This window comes from Topomyia yanbarensis, chromosome 2, assembly GCF_030247195.1.
Source record: "Topomyia yanbarensis strain Yona2022 chromosome 2, ASM3024719v1, whole genome shotgun sequence".
Taxonomy (NCBI): Eukaryota; Metazoa; Arthropoda; class Insecta; order Diptera; family Culicidae; genus Topomyia; species Topomyia yanbarensis.
Genome location: NC_080671.1, coordinates 461,558,811 through 461,573,836, shown reverse-complemented (window position 1 = coordinate 461,573,836; position 15,026 = coordinate 461,558,811). Strand labels below are relative to the sequence as shown.

Below are 15,026 nucleotides of genomic sequence, written 5' to 3'. Positions count from 1 at the left end.
GTCATCACCTTCCCGAAAAGCGTTTCTTAAATCCTTGCACCGCTTCAAGTGCGGTGTTAAAACCCATAAAACTAGCAAAATCCTTTCCCAAGAAGATAACATTTACGTTCGGAATCAATAGCAAATTTGATTCTCTTGGTTTCTCCAGTTCGATTGAAATAGTGATTCGTTCGGTCACTTTCCGCGTTTCGTTCCACATTTTGATTCGCTTTATCATTTTGGCTATCTCGCCGGAGCTTCGTCTTCCCTAAGAAAAATATATTTCTTTTTTTTTTAGAAATTCTTTACCCGGTCAGCAGCTTACTTCGAAATGAATCCAACTGTAGTGTTCTAAATTACAGTAACCAAATTGTTCCTCCGTTAACTCTGGCAGATTAGGATTCGAGTGAACAATCGTTCGACTGCCCGAGCTGGCGTTCAACCACACGGTAGACAGCGGAATTTCACTACCTTTGTGAAAAACACAGTTTTCGGTCAAGATTTCTCGCCGGTGAAGATCTCGAATAGCAAACGCAAAGTGTTCGGAATCACTGAACGTCGATAAGAGTTCGCATTTGGCATCGAGCAGCGCCAGGACCGTGCAGTTATTGGACGCATTGCCACCGCGCTGCCAGCGACTGTGCATGGAACTGGAAGGTAAAAATAAAAACAATTATCATCGATTGTTTTCGTTTGTAATGCCGAGGGGAGACGATAAGTTTTGTTTACCGTTGGTCGGAGTCCTCCAGTGGAAAGTTTTCACACACCTGAATTATGTCCAGATTGCAAAGACCCACGCACATAATTCGTTTATCGACCATCGCTATGGTTCTGGAATGTAGCATAGAAGATGTTTAGTTAAAAAGAATAGCAAAGCGTAGTTATTACACTGCCCATGATCGCAAATCAGTCCCATAAGGTGAAGATATGTGGAAGCCACGTTGCTAGGCACCGACTCGCTTGTTTACATTGACAAAAACTGAAATCTGAAGTGAAAATTCAAACGCACAAATGAGAGCTTCCGAACATTATCCGTTGGATATTTGCACATTGGCAGAAAATTTGAAGTTTTGTTAGTAAACGATTAAAGTTTCGCGAGTGTTTTTGCAGTGGTGTGTGAAAAAAGTGCATTTAAAAAATTAAAGGGTTGTGTACAGGACACGACCACGGTGACATTAAAAATGTAGCTTTTTTCAAGAGCGTGCAAATGTATTTTATCTATCACACATATCGACTCAAGTTCTTGCTCACTCGCCTGTTTTTTATGTTACAATTTGCTATATACCCTCCCCATTAAAACATAATTTATTGAAGGTCTTTTAACGGTAATCTATGAATTAATCAAGTATCTCACTAGGTGATTGGCATTATTTGGCTAATCCATCTAGTAAAAATAGGCTGGTCTGTCCAGAAAATATATTTAAAAGAAAAGTTCCATATTTAGAACCGTGACGAGGAAGCCCACGCCCAGCAACGGAAATATACAGATTCTTCATGAAATATGAAATTTCATTTTCCATTTAAATTTTCAATAATGTATTAATGAACTTAAGTAAACAATCTTAAGGTTAAATATTTCTTGATCGATTAGTGGTGAAAAAAATGAAATTATTTGATAAATTACATTGTTATGCAACGTTCGCACTACCAGTTAAAACGGGTTTTATGCTATCTTGGTGACATTTTCTCTTGTTGCTAATTATTAAAACGTGTTATAACTCTGTAGTGTAAACATTGTATTATTAAACCAATTCTGCAGCGTTTTATGTTATATAGGTGTTTTATGTGGTAATAGGACTGACATAATTATATCTTCAGTACAGCGGTTTGTTGCATTATTTCAAACAGATATATTTTAAAATTTAAATTAGTATACCTAACCGTTCTATTTGTTGTATACTTTAAAACGCAATTAGAATTGTGTTTTAACTACATAGGGCAGGACAGATACTCTGACTGGATAAACTGGGAAAACAATTTTAAGTCCAGTAACGATTAAGACATGGCTTGAATTTGAATCGAAAAAGAACACCCGCTTCAACTGCTGCTGGGACGGTAAGTTCTGTTTTAAAATTTTCCGTTGTGTACAGTACGAAACAAAAGTGTTTGAAATTAGAAAACAAAAAGTTCTGCTGGGAATGTGATTGTTTCCGATGCAATTACACTCAGGTTTTTTTACGCAGGGGATACAGGCCGTGCAAATGAAAACCGCCTAAATTTCAAAAAAACGCGTAAATGAAAACCGCGGAAATTTCAAAATTCGCGTAAAAAATACCGCGTAATAAAACCTGAGTGTACTCCCCTATATAAAATACTACGCTGCTGAACAGTGCAATAACTACAGAAGCACGTTGTCAGATGCCTTACTGATAAAAAACATATAACCAAAATATGAAACATATGAAAACCAATAGGCTCTTTACCCTACGCAGCTACAAAGCGCCGTAAACATGGATTAACAAGTTACAACGCACACGCATGCATAAAAATAAATATATTTTATTCAAACGCAACACTCTTAAGCAGCACACACCGTATTTAATTAAATCCAAACCACCCCGCCCACCCACTTTGCAAATCATTCTGTGACACCGTGCTGGTACCCGAAAAATCCGCACACGGCCACCGCTGCCGAAAATGCATAGTGTCTACCGCTTATTGTAGTGCCCACACGCTGCAGCCATGATCTTACCCGTTCGACATAAGAACAAAAACTGATTCAAACGGGTACGCGTCACCTCTATTTATAAACTAACCATATACGGTTAGTTTAGTCACATAGGTGCGAGTGTGTGCAAATGCCAACGTTGCCGAAAATCGATAGCGCTTATTGCATCGACCGGAGACGATGTTGTTCGTATGAGACAAGAGCAACAACTGATTTAAACGGACATGCGTCGCTTCTATTTATGACTTTTCGTCTTTCATTGAGTCACTAAGCTGCCCTCTTTTGACGGCTGTGTCTGAGAAATCTGCCTCACGAATGGTAATTTTCCCGTTTTTCGTGAACTTTTTAATTTTACCAATTTCCAAAAGTCTACTTTTATTGGGGAGATATTAAATTATTACCAATATTTAAGTTAGGTGTTTCTGAATCGGTTGGTGTATGAATGATTAAAATCCATCTAGTAATATCGGAGTTATAAGCGTGCAAACCTTACATAGTTTCGTTACATGGGAGATAGTTTAGATTTTAGAATGACACCTAGCCCCAGATAGTGGAGTAAGACATTTTTAATGTCAAAAGTGGAATGAAAACGAGAAGAAGAAAAATAAGATTGTTTCGAAAGGAAACCCCAAGTGAAAAGGGGTGATATTTTCGCACAAAATAGGAGCTACAGATGACATTTCTTCAAAAACTCGGATTGATTGTATAGGAAAATGTTCTAGTTTCCTTAAGTAGCAGTTTCGTGGCACACCGGCAAGGTTAGTGTGTTGAAAAACGTATTTTTATATTTGCTAATGTCAGATACATGGTTAGGCAGGGGAGAGGGGTGTGTGTGGCGTAGGAGCTATGTTGTGGCTCGCATGTATAATGTCCATAAAGATAGAAAATCCCATAGAAAATGGGACAAATATGCGATCATGGGCAGTACATTCAGTTGCGAGAACTATGAGAACTTAGCGTTACGATCCTACAGACTTTTGTATAGCGTAAGTCCCCGACACTTGCTTACGGATCGTCCCTATATCATAGGAATAAATCGACAATTAAATATATTTCTATATTTCCTGATTATACATCATATTATCATGATTTAATCTGTTCCACAATACTCCGCCACGTCACTCGATCATTTGCTGCTTGTCTCCAACTTCTCAGGTGTCCGATACTCGCCAGGTTCTGCTCCACTTGGTCCAGTCACCGGGAACGCTGCGCCCCTCTCCGTCTTGAACCTGCCGGGTTGGAGGTGAAAACCAACTTGGTGGTCCATCCTTCTCCTCCACACGCCACCGAAGATCGTTCTCAGCACCCTTCTTTCGAAGGCTTCGAGTGCTTGCAGATCTTCCTCGAGCATTGTCCACGTTTCGTGCCCGTAGAGAACCACCGGTCTAATCAGTGTGTTGTACACGGCGTATTTCGTGCGGTAGTGAAGCTTCCTGGATCTCAAAGTTTTGTAGAGCCCATAGTAAGCACGACTTCCAGAGATAATACGCCTTCTGGTCTCCCGGCTGGTGTTATTGTCCGTAGTCACCAATGAGCCTAGATAGATGAACTCGTCAACCACCTCGCCCATGCGTTCCCTTTCGCGATCGGTTCAGCTAGTCAGCATGTACTTCGTCTTAGACACATTTATCTTCAGTCCTACTGTTATGTTCGCACATAATGGTTAAGATAATGTGCATATTGAATTAAATTATAAAATTAAATTATGGTTGATTGAGGTAATTATGATAAGCGTGCATGGCATACCCGACAGAAGAAGGTGTGCAAGTAAAACACTCGCTTGACAAAAACAAATTTGTCTGGGAACAAAACCGGACGAAGGCGAAAACGTCAAAAAGGTAGAAAAAAGGAAAAAGAAACGTGAAGAAAAGTCAGTATAGAGGTTAGCGTTCAATCGAAAAGAGGGCCAGTACGAGCAAACGGAGGCTGATCCTGCGGACGGTTTAAAAGGAGGCCCGTCGAGTTATCAGCAGTCGCTGGGAACACCTACGATATCGTTAACACCGAAGACACCACTCTCGCATCCGTACCATCATAGGCAGGAGATAAATAAGACATCCCCATCGTCACGAGGCGTGAGTATAATATAGTGCTGCAAGGGTCAACGCCGGCAGTGAATATAAGAGCAAACCACGCAGCCGTGCGGATGCTATGTTCCAAGGAGTTCGCCAGTAAAATCAAGATCAAAACGGTAACAACTATTCGGGAGCATCCAATAATCATCCCTCGGCGACGTCGGCTCAGTCCCGAGCGGAAAGTCCGTGCAGTCCGGCTCTTCCCAGGTCGGCAACACTCGTAGTAGCAACAATCACCATGACATTTCGGTTCGATCGCAACAGCCAGAGTCCGGTGCAGTTGGCCAAATCCTGAGGTGAACCGGTTTGGTCCACCGAGTACGTGATCAAGTTTCCGAACAAGGCGATCGAAACCTGTACAGCGGATCCGGATCTGTAAAGAAGGTGACCAGTTTGCAATATTTGCGGAGGAATTTTGTGAAGAGCGAATCGTTTAGACAGCATTACAGACCTCAATTGTTCAGACTGCCCGGGAAAGCAACCACAGCGCGGGTGGAAAACAACCGCCACTACCAATGCAACGGCAAAGCAGCAGATTCATTTGCGGCAACAGAGCGGTTATTGTGAAATTTGTCGGATCGAGTATGTTGTGTCGGCGAACCATCTAGTCGCGGAAGAGCGCTGTGTATATGTGAAGAATGACTAATTTGCTTAGGATAAATAAACCAGTGACGGTGGTCTGGAATAGGCAGCCCTCAAGCAATTCCCGGGGTCACATGATGACGACGGCCAACATCATGAAGGTGAGTGCACCTCTTTTTACCTCCTAAAAACCATATGTGTTTTGGGGCAATTTTTGGACATGATTTGGGTGTAGTCAACTTTCATTTTACACTACTCGTGCTGCTTCGCGCTTCAGTCGGGTATACAGATCTGCTACCGTCTTCTTGTTTCTACCGATTATGTCCACGCCGTCAGCGAAGCACACGAACTGTCCGGACCTAGTGAAAAACGTGCCCCGCATATTGAACCCCGCTCTTCGCATTACACTTTCCAGCGCTGTATCGAACAGCAGACAGGACAACCCATCGCCTTGTCTTAGTCCCCTGCGTGTTTCAAACTGACCCGAGATACCGCCCGAAATTTTGACACAACACCTTACACCATCCATCGTAGCCTTAATTAGTCTTGTCAGCTTCCCAGGGAAGCCGTTCTCGTCCATCATTTTCCATAGCTTCACACGGTCCACCGTGTCATAAACGGCTTTAAAATCGATGAACAGGTGATGTGTCGGGACCTGGTATTCACGGCATTTTTGGAGGCTTTGCCGTATAGTAAAGATTTGGTCGTTTGTTAGCTGTTCCCTGTCCAAGATTCTTTCGATTATTCGGTGCATGCATTCCGTCAGTTTCTCCGGACCCACCTTGAAGAGTTCCGCTCCTAGACCATCCTTACCAGCTGCCTTGTTGTTCTTGAGCTGTTGAATAGCCTCGTTAACCTCATTCATAGTAGGCGCCGGTACATCCTCGTCGGCTGCGACACTGACATAATCGTCCTCCTCGAACGCCCGATTGTCCGCCTGCGCACCATTCAGATGTTCATTGTAGTACTGCCTTCACTTTTCGACCACCTCGCGTTCGTCCGTCAAGATGCCACCTTGCTTGCCTCTACACATTTCGGCCCGCGGCACAAAACCGTTGCGAGAGTCATTCAGCTTCTTGAAGAACGCCCGCGTTTCCTGAGAGCGATACAGTAGCTCCATCTCCTCTCTCTCTCAGACTCTTCCAGGCGGCGCTTTTTGTCCTGAAAAAGACGAGTCTGCTGTTTTTGCTTCCGTCGATATGACTCCACGTTCTGACGAGTGGCTTGAAGCAACATCGCTGCGCGTGCTGCATTCTTCTCGTCCAATATCTCTTGGCACTCGCCATCGAACCTATCGTTCCGTCGACTCCTCTGTACGTATCCCAGGACGCTCTCCGCAGTGCTTAAGTCCAGATCCAGCAGTCCTCAAAGGGACTCGATGAGCTCCTCCTCCGGTGGCAGCGCTGCTTCAAGATACTGCGCGTACGTTGTCGCGACGTTGGTTTCCGCGGCGGGGTGTCTTACACTGTTTTTTTTTGCAAAATATGTTTATTTGTCAAGATTATCACTTATAATTTTATTCTTATAATACTAGGTAGTACTTCAGTGCATCTATACCTATTGCATTGTTATTTTCCAGAATAAAAGTAATATAATTAAACAATAAGTTCAAAACTCTATATTGCTGTACTCTTTTTTTTTTTTTTTTTTTTTTACAATGGAGAAGACCTTTATGTCCTAGCCCAGTACACGTGCTAACGGTAGGGTCCAATCTACCACACGGGGTGCACTGGGGGCGTGTCGGACTCGAATGGTGACCAGCCATTAATACCGACTAAACTCCATTGGGCTCCGCCATCATTCCTCCCAGGAACTACCTCTCGGGATTACTTCTGGGGGGATGGCTGTACTAATTGTACTCATTCACTCTCACTCACGCGATCATACATCCTGTATGAGGCTTACTTGGGTGCTCTCTCAATCACACTTTGATTCACTCTCAAACACTCCCACATGAGGCTGACTTTTGTGCTCACCTTTTACGTTCCATGCGAGGCTGACTTGTGTGCTCACCTTACTCATTCCTTGCTAGGCTTACTTTTGTGCTCGCCCTACCCATCCATGTGAGGCTGACTTGGGTGCTCACCCTATCACCTGATTCACTCTCAATCGTGCCACTCTATTGTACCTTTGTCACTCCCTCTGGCATCCCATGTGGGACATTTTTCTTAGGCCCCACTTCTGACATACCATGCGAGGCTGACTTTTGTGCTCACCTTTTTCATTCCTTGCTAGGCTGACTTTTGTGCTAGCCTCTACCAACCTGTGAGGCTGACTTTTATGCTCACCCTTAACATGCAGTGTGAGACTGACTTGGATGCTCACCCTTTCACTCCTCTGCCACGCCATGAGGCATCGATAGCTTAGTTCCAACATACTACGCTACGACCCTCCCGTCTTGGCATGAGGCAGTCCACTTATACGCCTATACACTCACTCTTCTGTCTTGCTTCGGGGTGGCTGGGTTTACCCCTTACGCGGTTGCCATTCGCTGCGCCAACCTACCTCGGCATGAACAGACCATTCACTCTCTTATTTTGCGCTTGGCCTTTTTCGCTCCAACTAACCAATCACTAGTTAGCCGTGCCCGCCGTCTGTTGCTCGGTTCGCCAGATTACCTGTAGCCTACTGGCAATCTGGATGGTAGCAGCCGATACTGCGTTCCACTTCTCCACCGTTTGACACATCCGCTGAATAAGGGTATCCGGGGTTGTGTCCCAGCCACAGACGTCAAGCATTGCTCTTCTTTCGACGTCGAACCGATGACATACGAACAGTATGTGTTCGGCAGTTTCATCTACACCTGGGCAGTCCGGGCAGACTGGGACCTCCGCGTGCCCGAACCTGTGGAGGTACTGTCGGAAACAGCCATGGCCTGACAGGAATTTTGTCAGGTGGAAGTGAACTTCCCCATGGGGTCTTTCCACCCAGCTCGATATGCTAGGTATCAGCCGGTGGGTCCACCTACCTTTCGAGGAGTTGTCCCACTCACGCTGCCATCTGGCGATCGAGGTCACCCTGGTGCGCTCGCGGGCTCCCCTATTTCCACGTAGCTCAAAGCACTCCTCATCTTCCCGAATGACCAGCCCGACTGGCATCATGCTCGCTATCACGCAGGATGCATCGTGTGATACCGTGCGGTAGGCAGATATCACTCTGAGGCACATCACGCGGTAGGTGCTCTCCAGTTTCTGTAGGTAACTGGTTACCCTCAGTGCTCTTGACCATGACGGGCCGCCGTACCTGAGGATAGATACGGCAACGCCTGCCACTAACTTACGTCTACTGGCGCACACCTTTGAGCTGTTGGACATCATTCTCGATAGTGCCGCAACAGCAGTCGACGCTCTCTTGCACGTATAGTCGACATGGCTGCCGAAGGTCAGCTTGTCGTCTATAATGACTCCGAGAGACTTCAGACTTCGCTGTGAAGTGATCGCGACTTCTCCCACATGGATAACTGCATGTTGTGCCGACTTGCGGTTGTTGACGATAACTACCTCCGTCTTATGATGAGCGAGCTCCAGGCCTCCCGCGCTCATCCATTCCTCCACCGTGCTAATCGCATGTTTTGCGGTTAGTTCTACCTCAGGAATTGACTCCCCGTAGACCTCCAAGGTTACATCGTCAGCAAAGCCGACGATCTTGACCCCAGGAGGGAACTTCAGTCTCAGAACCCCGTCATACATGATGTTCCATAGCACCGGGCCTAGGATCGAGCCCTGCGGGACTCCGGCGGTAATCGGAGCCCTTTTCTGATCGGCATCGGTATCGTATAGCAATTCGCGGTTCTGGAAGTAGCTATGGTACAGACCCCCCGGTAGGCTAAGCCGGTGCACAGTGATCACCTTTCATACAAAACTCGGACAAAACCTAAAAAGTGGCCTGAATTTGATGACAACTTTGCATTAAGGTAATTTTGTGACGCTGAATTCATATTTGATGTTTATTTTTTGTTTTTCTATTGCCTCAAAATTTTGGCACTTAGGGTGGTTCGAAAATTCAATATTTACGAATATAAAGTACACTACAACCGAAAATTCATTTTCAAAAAATTAGGTGCGGTGAATTTTTTAACAGAATACACATTTTTTCAATTGTTAATAATGATAAGACACATCTATAAATTATATTACGAACCCTGGGTAATCAAAGGCTACCATGCGTCTCCTTCAGACATATCATGAAAAATCACCTTTTTTAATACCTCAGGGCAGAAAGGGGCAAAACAAGATATTTATTTTCGGAAAGTACACTACCTTGAGAGCGTTGTTCGGAACTCCATCCGGCCCTGGAGCTTTGTTCATTGCTAGGGATTTAGCCACTGCGAGTAGTTCTTCGTTCGTCACTGGAGCCACCATTTCGACCGTGCCCGCACTGTCTCGTAATGCAGGTGGCCAGGGGCTTGTGGCTCGAGACGGGAAGAGTACTTCGATAATCGTTGCCAACCGGTCCGGAGACCGTTCTGGGGGTGAGGAGCCCCCTTTGGTCTTGGCCATCACAATCCGGTAGGCGTCACCCCACGGATTCGCGTTGGCACTCTCACACAGGTTGTCGAAACACGCTCTCTTGCTGCTTTTAATAGCCTTGTTAAGGGCTAATTTCGCAGCTCGAAACACTTCACGGCGGTTCTCTCTTGCATCCTCGGTGCGAGCTCTTTGCATCCTACGTCTAGCTCTGAGACAGGCTGACCGTAGAGCTGCAATCTCGGCACTCCACCAGTATACCGGGCATCTACCGTTTCTTGGCAGTGTTTTTCTCGGCATAGTGGCGTCGCACGCGCGTGATAGAACAGCTACCAGCGCATCCCTGCTTAGACTGTCGGTGTTGGCCTCCAGTCCCAGGGCCGCGGTGACAGCTTCGCTGTCGAAGTGATTGGACTTCAACCCGCGTACCTGACAGGGATCTCCCGCCCTCGGATGCTGCACACCATAGTTGATCTTAAAGCGGATTGCTAAATGATCGCTATGGGTGTAGCCTTCGTCTACCCTCCATTCCATGCCTGGAGCCAGACTCGGGCTGGCAAAGGTCAAATCAATCCACGCCTCCACTCCGTTTCTACGGAATGTACTAGCGGAGCCATCATTAGCTAGCACAGTATCGAGTTTCGCAAACGCTTCCATTAGCGCTTGACCCCTGCTATTTGTACAGCGGCTGCCCCACTCCACTGCCCAAGCGTTGAAGTCTCCCGCTATTACTACCGGTTTCCGGCCCACGAGGTCCGACGAGAGCCTGTCGATCATCTGGTAGAACTGTTCTATTGGCCACCTTGGTGGGGCGTAGCAGCTGCAATAGAACACACCATTGATCTTGGCAATCGCCACACCCTCGGCGGAGGGGTGTATTACCTCTTGAACCGGGAACCTTCCCGTTGTACAGATTGCCACCATTCCAGACCCGTCCGACACCCAATTGCCGTTGCCGGCAGGGATGCTGTACGGGTCTGATAAGAGGGCGACATCTGTCCTCGACTCCGAGACCGACTGCCACAGCAGCTGTTGGGCTGCTGCACAATGGTTAAGATTTAGCTGTGTGACTCTCACGGCTTCTTCTTATTTAACTCGCCGAGGGACACGAAGGTCCGCCCATAGCATGTTTATGGGCTTGCTTCTTAGCGGTGCAGATAAGGCACTTATATGCCTTAGTGCACCCCCGCTCTTTATGCCCCTCCTCGCCGCATCGACGACATAGCTTGCTCCTGTCTATGCCTTTGCATTCGTAAGCTTTATGGCCGGATTCTAGGCACCGATAGCACCTGTCCACTGAAGGCGGCTGGGGTATACTAATAGGGCATACCGACCAGCCGATCTTCAGCTTCCCTTTCTCGGTTACCTTTTTGGCATCCGCATTCAGTAGCCTGAGGTAGGCTACTTGGGTGCCAGAGGGTCCGTCCCTCAATCGCACAGAGGCCCGCTCGATTGTGACGCCGCATTGCTCCTTGACGGCTGCGACGACGTCTTCTGCGGTCGCGAACTCGTCCAAGTGCTTGCACTGGAGAGTTGTTTCCGCACCTAGCGACCTGATTTGGGCGCCCTCACCAAGGACCTCTTGTGCCAAGGCCTTATATACTGCACTTGATTGTGCACCTCGCTTCAGCATCAGGAGCATCTCTCCCGTATTGGTGCGTCTTACGCTACGCACGTAATATAATTAAACAATAAGTTCAAAACTCTATATTGCTGTACTCTACGTATGCTGGTTAGTGTTGGTCTCAGGAGGAATCTTCGCCAACCGCCTAATACAGATTATATTTTCTGCTGCAGCACAGCCCATGCTGTTTGGACCCTTGAGCACTCGCAGAACTTGTGTTGCATGGTCTCAACAGTTGCGTTACAATAAAGGCAGTTCTCGCCGTCTGATCGCCGGATGGTAAATAGAAGTTGTCTATGCTCCGTCTTTTCATTCACCCAGATATACAGCGTGCTTCGTTGCATTGATGTGAGATTCTTGTTCGTTATGTTTCTCTATATAGTTTTCCATTCTACCATTGGATTATTTCGCTCTACTCGGGGAATTCCAATCTGCTTTACATAAAACTGATGAATTTCATTTGCAGTTGGGTTTTGTTGCATAGGTGCTTTGACAAATACACTTGAGGCATGAAAGAACTGCTGGCGGATGTTGTCGAACATCTCCCTCTTGTAAGATGAACGAGCTGTAGTAGGGTGTCGAATTTATTTCCCTCGTATATCAAAAGTGCCTTGCTCTTAAACACTGGAAGCTGCAATCTCAGACCCCCATCTTCGCGTGTTCGGCATAGTTGCTGGATTGGTATTCTAGCAGAGTATCTATTCCAGAGAAAGTTTCCCATTGACGAGGTGATCTTTGCAATGTGAACACTGTATGGAAGAAGATTGGACGATAGATACCATATTTTCGAGGATACGAAAATGTTCAGAAGAATTATTTTTTGTTGAAGGGTGAGCGATCTCATTGAGTGCATCCAAATAAGCTGAACGAATTTGGTTACAGCAGTGTCCCAATTTAACTTGACCATCTGACGAATTGAGTTGGTAAAAACCACTCCAAGAATCTTCACCTTGTCCTCCGTTTGCAACCATGAAGCATTCAGAGGATTGCCATTTATGAAACCTACATCAATGGATGTAGTTTTCGAGAGATTGAGTTTAGCTCCAGAGACTAGTTGGAATCGAGCGAAAAGCTCTCTCGCCATCTCAATTTTTCGTTCTGATGTCACAATTATACTCACATCATCTGCGTATGCCACTACGAAATCGGATCCACATATTCGCTCGAGTCTGCTAATCATTGGTTGAAGAAAGATCACAAATAGCAACATTGAGAGAGGCTCCCCTTGCCTCACCCCTCTCCTTATTGGAAAGGCTGGTGATAGATGGCCGTTCACAATCCAGCGAGACGTGGACTGGTTAGCAAAGCGAGAGAGAAGACTCACGAGTTCAGTGTTTAGTCAAATCTCTCGCATCGTTTTGTAGAGAAATTCTCTATTTATTCGATCAAATGCGTGTTCCAGATCAAATGAGATCAGTTTTCCTCTCTGTTTGTGAGCAGTCAGTTGTGCAATGCGGTCCTTTATCGCCAGTGTTGCTTGGAAGATATTTCTCCCATGGTTCGAGCATTTTTGTGAGTTACTGAGAATTCTGTGATCGCGTAAAATTGCTTCCAAACGAGCTTTTAGTATTCGAGAGATTAGTTTGTAGTCGAAGTTCAATAGAGATATTGGTCTATACGAGCGTGCAGTATTGCATGTGCCCTTCTTCTTTACTAGCACAATCACGCCATCCATGAATTCATTTGGGAAGTTGCCTGCCAGTGCTTCGTTGAGTATCAAGTTAAGCTCACGGTGTATTGTGTTAAAAGTATAGAGATAAAGTTATCTTGGAATACCATCAGCTCCCGGGGATTTCCTGGTCTTAATTGCCGTCCATATCTCGGATGTGGTTATATCGTTCATGCATGATTCATTTAGCACGTCGTTTTCAGGAATTACCCTCTCACTGTCGAATCTGTCTTCTGCATTTTCATCAGCAGCCACACTTTCATACAGCGTTCGATAGTACGTAAACATATGTTCTTCGATGGCTTAGGCTTCAATAACACGATCATGCTCATCCTGTATATGTGTGATTGTTGTTTTTTTCCGGCGTCTCTCGCCGAGTTGAAACACAGATAGAGGCTCTCCTCCAACGTAGGTTTCATTGATTTGGATGAACATCTGAGAGAATTTCCTTTGTAGGGTCAACATCTGTCCCTTGATCAGATTTATTGTTGCCAGGATTTGGGGATTTTTAAAATACTCCTCATAAGCTACTCTCAACTGGGTATAAAGGCGTTGGTACTCGCGATGAAAGTCATCGAAAGCTGCCTTGGATTTGCATCGAAAAAAGGATTTGATTTTTGGTTTCGCAAAGTGTATCCACCAAAGTATCCATGAGGAAAAATTCCGACGTTGTCGGGTCCAGTGTTGCCATCTGAGCTGAAATTCTTCCAGGGTTCTCTGTTTCATATCCAAAAAGAAAACTCCTTTCGGTCCGTCTCTATACGGAAACTATTAATAATCTCCGCGATATCTGGAACTCACCTAAGAACCACCAAAGACTCCACCGTGTTCGCCTGGGAGAAATAAAGGAGGAGTTCGGATGAACGGAGCACTTTTGTAAAATAAACTTCACTGTTTAACGTATAACAATCGAATGCAGCAGTAGCTGCTTTTATTAATATTTCTTGCCGTACCCAGCTACAGGGATGCCAGCTGAGCGTAACGTGCGTTACGATATTGGAAAGATGTTACGCTAAGGGCGTACACATCAGCACTTTTCCTTTTAAAAATTTCAACTTAAAATTATAATAACAATTTTTGTACATTTATCAATTAATCTTTATACAATGCAAAAGGTATTCGAAATCAGGTTTTCCTGACTGTTTCAAACCTTACAAATTTCAGAGCTTACTATCTAGTAAAAAAAAACGAACAGTTTGTTCTTAATTTTGGCAATTCATCTTAGAGCTTATAGATAAAACTCTTATCCACTTTTGCCTTTCGCAAACGTTTTGACCTCCTCGGTTCAGATTCCGATAATTTCGACGGAACTAAGTCAAATTTTCTTTTCACGCCTCTCCCGGGCAAATCCTGCTCAGGAAAACCCCTGAACTCTTCCTCCTCACTCATCGTGTCCTCAATATCATTCTCCTCCCCCTTCGGCAACCAAGAAACCAGTGGGTTCCTTCTTCCAGGACTGTGGTCCTTAATTCTCACCTGGGAACGGTGTGCCATTACCGGCACGCTTCCAATTGAAATCTGGAATGTATTTTTAGAAAAGCGTTTTAGAAAAATTGCCTTTAGCCATCTCATATGGTTATGAGGGTTGTGGTTCTTGTACCACACCTCGTCACCCTCCATCAGATTATCAAAGGTATCAATGTTTTTTTCAAGGGAACGATTTAATGAACTTTCCCCACTAGGAGGGGAAGCCGTCAACATTTGTTGTTTATAATACTTTTTTGGGTTAAGCAAGTCAATAAGCTTCTTTGGTGTATAGCTAAAAATTCTTTCAGATGGGAATTTTCCCTCATCTGTCAGACAACTATTTCTATAATTAAATAAAAATAAATTTAATTGGTCCTCCCAATTCAATTCTTTAGTTTCTGGTTCCATTAAAAACTTTTTTAATACATCCTTAACTGTTCTTACTAATCTTTCCGCTTGACCGTTACTTGACGGATTATAAGGAGGACTTTTAAGG

The 15,026-nt window shown here is 45.1% G+C and overlaps 1 protein-coding gene across 2 annotated transcripts in view; it reads right to left on the bottom strand.

The window, feature by feature from the left end:
- Positions 1-15,026, bottom strand: part of LOC131686017 (ketohexokinase-like) — a 96,532-nt gene that overhangs the window by 380 nt on the left and 81,126 nt on the right. For both annotated transcript variants that reach the window (XM_058970124.1, XM_058970125.1), the window contains 3 exons: positions 709-810; positions 305-629; positions 9-247 (listed from right to left, as the gene is read on the bottom strand). In XM_058970124.1, coding sequence (XP_058826107.1) covers positions 9-247; positions 305-629; positions 709-800 — 656 coding nt within the window. In that variant the 5' untranslated portion in view covers positions 801-810. The remainder of the gene's footprint in view (positions 1-8; positions 248-304; positions 630-708; positions 811-15,026) is intronic.